The sequence below is a fragment of the Scyliorhinus torazame genome, chromosome 30 (assembly GCF_047496885.1).
Source record: "Scyliorhinus torazame isolate Kashiwa2021f chromosome 30, sScyTor2.1, whole genome shotgun sequence".
In the NCBI taxonomy this organism is placed as follows: domain Eukaryota; kingdom Metazoa; phylum Chordata; class Chondrichthyes; order Carcharhiniformes; family Scyliorhinidae; genus Scyliorhinus; species Scyliorhinus torazame.
Window position 1 is genome coordinate 22,730,155 of NC_092736.1, and position 12,107 is coordinate 22,742,261.

The 12,107-nt window shown below is 44.8% G+C and overlaps 1 protein-coding gene across 1 annotated transcript in view; it reads right to left on the reverse strand.

Annotated features, from left to right (window-relative positions):
• LOC140404429 (probable E3 ubiquitin-protein ligase HERC1) overlaps positions 1-12,107 on the reverse strand; it is a 300,792-nt gene that overhangs the window by 68,965 nt on the left and 219,720 nt on the right. Inside the window, 3 exon segments of the mRNA XM_072492956.1 lie at positions 6,364-6,563; positions 9,541-9,671; positions 11,652-11,852. Of these exon segments, the coding sequence (XP_072349057.1) occupies positions 6,364-6,563; positions 9,541-9,671; positions 11,652-11,852 (532 nt within the window).

Here is a 12,107-nt window from a genome sequence, read left to right on the forward strand (position 1 = left end):
ACAGAGGGAGTGGCCCCACTTTATTGCTTGACTACATCTTGGAAATCAACCAGATGTGTGTAAGGGTAATAGTTATTTATCCTTCACTGATGATCTGAACAATCAGCAACATCCAATTAATGTCTTGCACACTCAGAAATTATATGTGCATCATCAGGAGTACTCTCACTTTTTTTTTTCCACATAAACACAAAAGCCTCTTGAGCATCTTAAAAATCTATTGATACAGCCCTGCAGCCTCACGGCACCGATGTCCAAGGTTTGATCCCGGCTCTGGGTCACGGTCGTGTGGAATTTGCACATTCTCCAAGTGTTTGCGTGGGTTCCGCCCCACAACCCAAAGATGTGCAGGGTAGGTGGACTGGCCACGCTAAATTGCCCCTAAATTGGAAAAAATGAATTGGGTACTCTAAATTTTTTTTTTTTTTTTTTAAATCTATTGATACAAAAAGGCTGGGGCCACACAACAAGCTAAGCAGTACCTATTTTTGTTTCAGATTTCCAGTCTGCTCTCAAACTCATTCACTCGCTGTCCTCTCTTCCTCAAATCCCAATTTCATTTAACCTCAAACAAACTTAATCCTCCAGTTTTGGGGACTAACATCCAAGATTTCACTTAACACTCTTTATAATCATTATAATGATAATAATCAACATTGTCACAAGTAGGCTTACAAATGACGTTACTGTGAAAAGCCCTAGTCGCCACATTCTGGCGCCTGTTCGGGTACACAGAGGGAGAATTCATATGTCCAAATTACCCAACAGCACGTCTTTCGGGACTTGTGGGAGGAAACCGGAGCACCCGGAGGAAACCCAGGCAGACACAGGGAGAACGTGCAGAGTCCGCACAGACAGTGACCCAAGCCGGGAGTCAAACCTGGGACCCTGGCGCTGTGAAGCAACAGTGCTAACCACCGTGCTACCCCTATTTACTTTCGGGCAGTGTAAACGGAAATAATTGCACTAAAAAGCTACATGTCAGAACGTTGCAAAGCAACCTAACTCAGAAGCAGAAAATGGCAGAGATACATCAAGTCTCTAACCTGCGCTCTCTGTGAGGCTGTCTGCAAATAGCTTGAAAATTCAGAATTACCCCAGCTTTCAGGCTGCAGGGGCTGTTGTGGGGGTAAATAAAGAATCAAGAGATTTTTCACAAAATAATATGGCACTAATGCTGGAACCTGAATCCTGGTCCTACTACATTGCTGCAACCTGGTTCTCGATTACATCTTTCTCCTCAGCTCTCACCAAGATTCAGCCCAAGAAGCACTTTGTTCGTTTGTCTGACCAAGCTGAATTTTTTTAAAGCTAAGGTTTATCATTGATCACCTATTGCTGGATCATTTTATTTTTTAGAAATAAATTTAGAGTACCCAATTCATTTTTGTTTCTAATTAAGGGCCAATTTAGCGTGGCCAATCCACCTAGTCGGCACATCTTTGGTTTGTGGGGGTGAGACCCATGCAGACATGGGGAGAATACCTATTGCTGTATCCTACCTTTGCCTGACACCAGCCTCATCTTAGCTCACTGAACTCACCACTTTCGGGATCATCTTCTCGACTTTCTTCTGACAGCACACTCTGCCCTCCTCCTCGGCACCCATCCAACCCCTCACCCATGCGCCCCACTGGAATAAAAGGGTCTTTTTCCAAATGGCAGACAAGTGACTAGTGCGGTACCGCAGGGATCAGTGTTAGGACCCCAGCTATTCAGAATATATATATCAATTATTTAGATGAGGGAATTAAACATAATATCACCAAATTTGCAGATGAGCTGGGTGGGAGGATGAGCTGTGAGGAGGATGCAGAAATGCTTCAGTGTGAATTGGATGAGTGGGCAAATGCATGGTGGATGCAGTAAAATGTGGATAAATATGAGGTTCTCCACTTAGAAGGCAGATTTTCTGAATGGATATAAACTGAGATGGGGCATGTGCAATAAGACCTGGGTGTCCTTGTACACTAGTCGCTGAAAGTAAGAATGCAGGTGCAGCAGGCGGGAAAGAAGTCAAATGGTATGCTTTATTCGTAACGAGAGGATTAGAGTACAGGAGCAGGGGTGTCTTACTACAATTATACAGGGCCGTGGTGAGAACGTATCTGGAATATTGTGTAGTTTTGGTACGACCTCCGCAAAGCCATCAGAGATGCCAAGAGAGAATATCAAACCAAGCTAGAGTCACAGACAGACTCTCGGCGGTTGTGGCAAGGATTCAACAACATAACGGGCTACAAAGCGAAGCCGAACTGTATCTCTGGCAGCAGCGCACCCCTCCCCGATGAACTCAATGCATTCTATGCTCTGTTCGAGCAGGTAACCAACAATCCGCTGTTGAGTGACCCAGCAGCCCATAATTCACCCATACCCACCATCACAGCTTCCGAAGTCAGATTGGCCTTCCTGAAAATGAACCCTCGGAAGGCGACGGGCCCGGACGGGATCCCTGGTCATGCACTCAGAGCCTGCACGGACCAGCTGGCAGAGGTATTCACGGACATCTTTAACCTGTCCCTACTCCACTCCGAGGTCCCCACCTGCTTCAAGAAGACCACCATCATACCAGTACCAAAGAAGAACCAGGCAACGTGCCTCAATGACTACCGACCAGTGGCCCTGACTTCAGTCGTAATGAAGTGCTTCGAGAGGTTGATCATGAAGCGCATCACCTCCATACTCCCAGAATGCCTTGATCCACTGCAATTCGCATACCGTGGCAACCGGTCCACATCAGACACCATTTCCCTGGCCCTACACTCATCCCTAGAGCATCTCGAAAACAAGGACTCCTACATCAGACTCCTATTTATTGACTACAGCTCCGCCTTCAACACCATAATCCCAGCCAAGCTCATATCAAAGCTCCAAAACCTAGGACTTGGCTCCCCACTCTGCAACTGGATCCTCGATTTTCTGACCAACAGACCACAATCAGTAAGAATGAACAACAACACCTCCTCCACAATAGTCCTCAACACCGGTGCCCCGCAAGGCTGCGTACTTAGCCCCCTACTCTACTCCCTATACACACATGACTGCGTGGCAAAACTTGGTTCCAACTCCATCTACAAGTTTGCTGATGATACGACCATAGTGGGCCGGATCTCGAATAACGATGAGTCCGAATACAGGAGGGAGATAGAGAATCTAGTGGAGTGGTGTAGCGACAACAATCTCTCCCTCAATGCCAGCAAAACTTAAGAGCTGGTAATTGACTTCAGGAAGCAAAGTACTGTACACACCCCTGTCAGCATCAACGGGGCCAAGGTGGAGATGGTTAGCAGTTTCAAATTCCTAGGGGTGCACATCTCCAAAAATATGTCCTGGTCCACCCACGTCGACGCTACCACCAAGAAAGCACAACAGTGCCTATACTTCCTCAGGAAACTAAGGAAATTCGGCATGTCCACATTAACCCTTACCAACTTTTATGATGCACCATCGAAAGCATCCTATCGGGCTGCATCACAGCCTGGTATGGCAACTGCTCAGCCCAGGACCGCAAGAAACTTCAGAGAGTCGTGAACACCGCCCAGTCCATCACACAAACCTGTCTCCCATCCATTGACTCCATCTACACCTCCCGCTGCCTGGGGAAAGCGAGCAGCATAATCAAAGATCCCTCCCACCCGGCTTACTCACTCTCCCAACTTCTTCCATCGGGCAGGAGATACAGAAGTCTGAGAACACGCACAAACAGACTCAAAAACAGCTTCTTCCCCACTGTCACCAGACTCCTAAATGACCCTCTTATGGACTGACCTCATTAACACTACACCCTGTATGCTTCATCCGATGCCAATGCTTATGTAGTTACATTGTATATCTTGTGTTGCCCTATTATGTATTTTCTTTTATTCCCTTTTCTTCTCAAGTACTTAATGACCAGGGCAGCACGGTAGCCTTGTGGATAGCACAATTGCTTCACAGCTCCAGGGTCCCAGGTTCGATTCTGGCTTGGGTCACTGTCTGTGCGGAGTCTGCACATCCTCCCCGTGTGTGCATGGGTTTTCTCCAGGTGCTCCGGTTTCCTCCCACAGTCCAAAGATGTGCGGGTTAGGTGGATTGGCCATGATAAATTGCCCTTAGTGTCCAGAAAATTGCCCTTAGTGTTGGGTGGGGTTACTGGGTTATGGCGATAGAGTGGCGGTGTTCACCTTGGGTAGGGTGCTCTTTCCAAGAGCCGGTGCAGACTCGATGGGCCGAATGGCCTCCTTCTGCACTGTAAATTCTATGATCTATGATCTATGACCTGTTGAGCTGCTCGCAGAAAAATACTTTTCACTGTACCTCAGTACACGTGACAATAAACAAATCCAATCCAATCCTGATCGGAGGAAGGATGTTCTTGCTATTGAGGGAGTACAGCGAAAGTTTACCAGACTGATTCTTGGGATGGTAGGCCTGATGTACGAGGAGAGATTGAGTTGGTTAGAATTATATTCGCTGGAGTTTAGAAGAATGAGGGGTGATCTTATAGAAACATAAAATTCTAACAGAATTAATCAGGGTAGTTGCAGGAAGGATGTTCCCGATGGTGGGGGAGTCCAGAACCAGGGATCACAATCTAAGAATACGGAGTAAACCATTTAGGATCAAATTCGCTACCACAAAGTAGTTGAGATCAAAATGTTGTGTAATTTCAAGAAGGAATTAGATATAGCTCTTGGGGCTAAAGGGATCAAGGGATATGGGGGGGATGGGGGATCAGGGTATTGAACTTGGATGATCAGCCATGATAATAACAAATGGCAAAGCAGGCTCCAACGGCTGAATGGTCTTCTCCTGCTTCTACTTTCTATGTTTCTATGAGATGAGGACAAATTCCTTGACCCAGGGTAGTGAGCTTGTGGAATTCACTACCACAGAATGCAGTCGAGACCAAAATCTTCAAAAAGGTGTTCGATATCATAGATCATAGAATTTACAGAGCAGAAGGAGGCCATTCAGCCCATCGAGTCTGCACCGGCTCTTGGAAAGAGCACCCTACCCAAGGTCAACACCGCCACCCTATCCCCGTAACCCAGTAGCCCCACCCAACACTAAGGGCAATTTTGGACACTAAGGGCAATTTATCATGGCCAATCCACCTAACCCGCACATCTTTGGACTGTGGGAGGAAACCGGAGCACCCGGAGGAAACCCACGCACACACGGGGAGGATGTGCAGACTCCGCACAGACAGTGACCCAAGCCAGAATCGAACCTGGGACCCTGGAGCTGTGAAGCAATTGTGCTATCCACAAGGCTACCGTGCTGCCTAATATAGTTCTTGGGGTGAAAGGGATCAAAGGATATGGAGGAAAACAGGAACTGGTTACTGAATTAGATGATCAGTCATGATCATAATGAATGGTGGAGCAGGCTCGATGGGCTGAATGGCAGACTCCTGGCCCTATTTTCTATGCACTCTTTCGAGTGTGGTCTTTCATTTCATCATTAATGGTGGTGCCTTCAGTATCTTCCCCACATTCTGGAATGCTCCTTATATAAGACACTCAACCCACCCCTTGACCAACTCTTCAGACATTTGCCCTAATATTTCTCCTTGCACTGTTCATCTGCAGTCAGTCACTGAAATCTCTTGAGGCATTTACTGTGAAGATTACTATAATGGACCAAGTTGATTCTTTGAAGGAAAGACTCCATCAGATCAAATCTCACTGTTCTTCATCTGTCAATACTGACCTTTACTCACCACAGATCAGCCCATGTGGAAAACCTGCAGTTCTCCTTGTACCATTTTGACTTCTTCCATCAACACTCCCCAAACACTTAGTTTTGGACCACCTGCAAACTTAATTACCATGTTCATATTGAGAGTTTAAGGTATTGACCTTGACAAAGACCAGGAGTCGCATAGTATAAACCTTTGGGTGGTCTTCTCAATGTCTTTCTACTGCAATGTCTTTACTGTGAAAAATATCTCTTCTTGCTTCCCTTTTGCAGTTTGACATCTATTTATAAACCCCACTAAGATTCTCCCAGGGGTACCTCTTCAAAGGTTTGTTGAACTCCTATGACTCCTCGCCACCCCACACTCACTCAAGGTAATTTAAGTCTAAAAAGTCTACCCCTCCTAAAACCATATAACTAATTACTGCACACAGAAACAAAGTAAGAGTAAATCATTTATAAAATAAATATCCTTATTGTAAACCAGCAAGTATGACATTTGGACAAGGTACTGTGACATAGTATAAACAGACAAAGAATTCTCTCCATAACAATATTCTCGCAACGGACTAAAGTGACATTTTCAGTATCAATTTCTTACTGAATAAAGACACTCAATCAGCAAAGTCAGGCATTTTCACGAACAATAAATGTTTTGAAAGAGTAAACCTTCATATCTACCTGGCCAGCATGAGTTGCAACTTGAAACCTTTTCCCAGTTGACTACACCAGGCAACATCGTTCACCAGAGCCGGATGAGAAAGTTTATGTAGACAATGCCAGGTGCCAGCTACACAGCTCCACAGCTTGACAGTGTTCTCTTTGGCACAAGTCATAAGCATCAGCCCTAATGGGTCCCACTTCATACACGTGATGCTTTCCTAGTTTGAGAGGAGGAGAAAAGAAACAGAGTACGACCAGGATTAGATGATTTTATTTCCAAAGAATTGTGGAATTTCTATTATTTTCCAAAGGAAGATGGTCAACCAATTTACAGGCACTTTAAACTACTGGGCTATGGACAATAAATCTTTCTAATAATATAAAAAGTAGGGGGCAGCACAGTGGTTAGCACTGCTGCCTCACGACACTGAGATCCCGGGTTCTATCTGGGTCACTGGCCGCGTGGAGATGGTCCATTCTCCCGGTGGTTCGCCCCCCCACAACAACCCAAAGATGTGCAGGTTAGGTGGATTGGCCATGCCAATTGGGTACTCTAAATTTTAAAAAAGGTAGTAAGAAAGTGACCCAACAATTCCCTTCTCCTCAAAAAAATAAATGACCTGCCTTTGTTCAGGGTTAAACAAAAAAAAAACCCCCACCAGAATAACAAGAATAAGGTTTTGGGAAAATGTGAATGCAATTTTGTTAGAGCCAACAGCAATCAAGGCACAAAGGCATGAATAATCTTATAACCAGTGTAAATGTTGAAAAATTCATTTACCCAGCTGTCAGCTGTACAGTTTTGGGGGAATATTACAGTGACAAAAACATTTTTGATCTTGAGAATGACATCCCATCTCTGACTAGTCGGAATTGGGTGGGAGGCTGCTGTTTAGATCAAAGATCTTACTGAATGACAGAGGAGTTCCAGGGGCTGGATGATAGCCTACTCCTGCTCCTAACTGTTACGTTCTTAATTTTTTTATGACAAAGTCGCTTAATTCAGCTCCTTGAACCTGGGTGGAGGTCTGGAATAAAAAGACTACATGACTTAAAGAAAAGCATAATGCAAAGATATGTACATAGCCTTAAATGACATGCTGGAATAACATGCTGGAATATAAGAGAGATACAAAGGAAGGTAGAACATATCAAATTATATTTTATGACAAAAAAAAACAACAGGGTTATGCAAATCGTGTAAAGGTGAAAGAGAATAAGCTTATTATGCTGGCCACTCGATTTCCTAACCATCAAAACGGACGGACAACCAGGTATATAATGGATGCACCATAACCAAAGATATCATACTCCAAAGATGTGCAGGTTAGGTGGATTGGTTATGATGAATTGTCTCTCAAGAGTCCAGGGATGTGCAGCTTAGTTTATGGGGTTACGGGAATAGGGAAGTGGGTATGGGTGAAGGGTCGGTGCAGACTCGGCGGGCCGAATGGTCTCCTTCACTGTAGGGATTCTATGATTCTCATCCAGCAAACTGATGTGTTCCTGGTGTGCAATGGTACCACAAACTCAGACCTCAAGGAAGAGCCAGGTATGTCTGTGTCTGCTCCAGGGAAAACAACCTACCCCGACGGATTTCAGGATATGTTCATTTGCAGCATTTAGACTCAACGGGGCAGCCAGGTCACACATTGTTTCAACGCAGCAGAAAATCACATTGCTCATTACACGATACAGTTTTCTGGTCCTTAGAAAATCATATTTCTCAAGTGAGAGTGATGTCAGAGGCAATCGAGTATCAAGAACAAAGCTGGAGTAATTAAAAAGTCCACTGAGCACATCAATCCAGTCTTCCCTTGCCCCAACCCCACACAACTGCTTGAATTTTCCCACTTCAAAATAAACACTAACCTCAGAGTTTACAGTGCAGAAGGAGGCCATTCGACCCATCGAGTCTGCCCTGGCCCTTGGAAAGAGCCCCCTACTTCAGCCCACACCTCCACCCTATCCCGTAACCCAGTAACCCCACCCAACCTTTTTTTGAACACGAAGTGTAACTTAGCACGGCCAATCCACCCAACCTGCACATCTTTGGACTGTGGGAGGAAACCGGAGCACCAGGAGGAAACCCATGCAGACACGGGGAGAACGTGCAGACTCCGCACAGACAGTGACCCAAGCCGGGAATCGAACCCGGGACCCTGGAGCTGCGAAGCAACAGTGCTATCCACTGCGCTTCGCTGCCACCCTCCTTCCCTTTCCTCTCGTGAAAATGATTTAGATCTCCATAACTTCATGCTGCCATCTCCCCTTCTTAAAGTACTGAGAAGATCTGTCAGGCTATCCTTTCATTGATCTTCATTAAATATCAAAGCAGCTATAACAGCTTTAAAACATAGAAAATAGGAGTAAGCCATTCAGCCCTGCGAACCTGTCCCGCCACTCAATAGGATCATCGCTGATCATCCAACTCAGTAACCTGTTCCCACTTCCCCCATATCCAAATCCAACTCCTTCTTGAAAACATACAATGTTTTGGCCTCAACTGCTTCCTATGGTAGCGAATTCCACAAGCTTGTCACTTTCCGGGTGAAGAAATTTCTCCTCATCTCAGTCTCAAGATACAGGGTATACCTTTTCGGGCTATGACCCTAGGTTCTGGACACCCCCACTATCGGGAATATCCTTCCTGCATCTAACTTGTCTAGCCCTGTTAGAGTTTTATAGATTTCTATGAGATCCCCCCTCATTCGTCTAAATTCCAGCAAATATAATCCTAACCGACTCAATCACTCATATGTCAGCCCCGCCATCCCAGGCATCAGTTTGATAAACATTGGCTGCACTCCCTCAATGGCAAGATCATCCTTCCTCAGGTAAGGGGACCAAAACTGCACACAATATTCCAGGTGTGGCCTCACCAATGCCCTGTATAATTGCAGCTACACATCCCTGCTCCTCTTGCTATGAAGTCCAACATACCAGTTGCCTTCATTACCGCCTGCTGAGGCTGCATGCTTACCTTCAGCGACTGGTGTACGAGGACACCCTGGTCTCGATGCACATTCCCCTCTCTTAATTACCTCGTGCTACCCTTAGAACCTGTTTCAAGGTCTCCCTAATTTTACTCTAACACTTTCATTGGTTTCTCCACATTTTCCATTTGCATGAAGTCACATACACACTACACATCATATAATACACACCTCAGAATTACTTCTGATTTGAACCTACCTTGTATGCATCAATTAGAACGACGGTTCCTTTCTCCAGAGGTTCTTTCGTGCCGATCAGCATTTTGCCATCAGCATAACCCACTGCAAATGGTTTATCCTCACTATACCAAGCAATGGCCAATACAGCAACTAGAGACAGTAAGCAGTAATTGTGAGAACAAGATTCTCATACAGGTGATCATATTAAGATATTCTACTATAGTTCTTTAACATATAATAATCAGCCAAATGAAAATACGGAAATCTGCAAAAATTAATAGACAAGGAACAAAGAAAAAAGGTTTGTGCAATTAACAGAATTAAGTTGGACTCTTACATTTTAATGATTTAGACTTGGATGTACAGAGCACAGTTTTAAAATGTGTAGTCTTTCACTATCCTCCTCACAATTCAGGAATGATACTCCTGATTTTAGTAATTTGCAAGAGGACAGAGGCCTGTGACGAAAGAGAAAATGCTGGAGAATCTCAGCAGGTCTGGCAGCATCTGTAGGGAGAGAAAAGAGCTAACGTTTCGAGTCCGATGACTCTTTGTCAAAGCTAACAGACAGAGAAAGCGGGAAATATTTATACTGTGGAGTGAGACTGAAAGGTGAGTCATCGGCCTGTGAAATGGGATGAAATTTAATGCAGAGGTACATCTTCCTAGGAGTGAGTGGCCAATATAAACAAAAGGATACAATTTGAAAGGAGTGCAGGGAGAGAGTGAATCTCAAGAGACTCTGCTGCTTAATATCACCATCTCATCTGGCTGCCCAATACATTAGATTGGACCACACCACCTTGATCCTCCCAAGCAAAACTGAGAGATTCTCAGAGCATTTGTGGTGAAGGCAACAGGATATGGGTCTCTTTAGAAATCTCTGCTGAGATTTAAAAGCCTTAAAACTGACACTCAAGGTGACTGCATGAGCCCCTCTGTACAATTTCTGTCTGGATATTGCACCTTTATAAGGTCATTCCCCATTCCCTTGAGCGAGTCCTCGCCTACGAGCAGGTTTATTCCAGCCCACCTGCCCCATCCCCCACTTTGAGCAACTAAAATAATTCTGATGTGGAGAGGCCGGCGTTGGACTAGGGTGAGCACAGTAAGAAGTCTTACAACACCAGGTTAAAGTCCAACACTTTTGAATCACCAGCTTTCGGAGCACTGCTCCGAAAGCTAGTGATTCGAAAGTGTTAGACTTTAACCTGGTGTTGTAAGACTTCTTACTGTAAAATAATTCTGTTATCTATCTTGCCAATTCTGTTTGTTGGGCCTGCCTTTTTGCAGGTATGACAGCTGTGCTGATCCCTCTTGCAAAGTATGGAATAATAGGTAGCACAGTGGTTAACACTGTTGCTCCACAGCACTAGGGACCTGGGTTTGATTCCCGGCTTGGGTCACTGTCTGTGCGGAGTCTGCACGGGTTTCCTCCCACAGTCCAAAGACGTGCGGGTTACGTGGATTGGCCATGTCCTTAGCGTCTAAAAAGGTTACTGGGTTACGGGGATAGGGTGGAGGCATGGACTTAATTAGAGTGCGCTTTCCACGGGCCAGTGTAGACTCGCTAGGCCGAATGGCCTCCTTCTGCACTGTAGATTCTATGATAATTGCAACTTTAAAAGTTAATATTCACCATTGGGGGGGAAAAAAAAAAAAAAAAAAAAAAACTTGCATTAATGCTGCGGCCTGACCATACTAAAACTAACCCGTTTCACAGCAGAGTAATGGAACAAAATTGGGGGGCAGGAAATAAACTGGATTGTGGGGTGCGAGTAAGATCTCGGGTATTTAAAGCAAATGTTAAAATACAGAGCTGACATTTTGCAGAAGCCAAGGGTTAAATGCCAAAACTGGAACGGTTACAGGCTTGGAGGGTTAAGAAGCACACTGTACTTCCAACAAATATATATAGCGACCTAATGGAACTGGTTTCCCCTATAGTTTGAACTTTCATCTAGAAAAAAAAATACTGGAAGACAATTTCCAGGATTTATCCAATAGAAGACTATTAATGACAGAACTGGAGGATATAGCCAGGTGATGGTCTGGAGGAAGGCCAACACCCCAATTTGAATAGGAATTACAATGGAACAGAGCAATTGATAAAACAAAGGCAAAATTTACCATCTTTTCTGTAGCAGTGCTCAAGTTCAAGTCGGTGCATGGTAGATGAATCCACTACCTCAATGAGTCCAAGAGATCCATCCATTCGTCCTACAAGGAGAACTTCTAAAGTGTCGCCTGCCCAGCTAGCTATTGGACCTTCTTCAGGCCAGGCAAGAGCAGAAACCCAGTGTGGCTGTATGTCTAAAAGCCCCTTGCCTCCTATAAAAGACAGAAACACTTCACTTTACCAGGATAACTTGGGAGCTTGCATTTCTGCCAAAGAGCAGAATTTGTTAGAAATTCTGTACACAGAATGGGACAGAAACAGTGGGTAGCATATACACAAATGTCCAACAAGTGCTTCCTGGCAGGAATGCAACCTTGGAAAATACAACTTTACACTGCAGTCCTTTGGTCAAATGAGCTTGCGTTGCTTGCAAAGCTATTTGATCTAAAGTCAAGCACTGGGGCAGC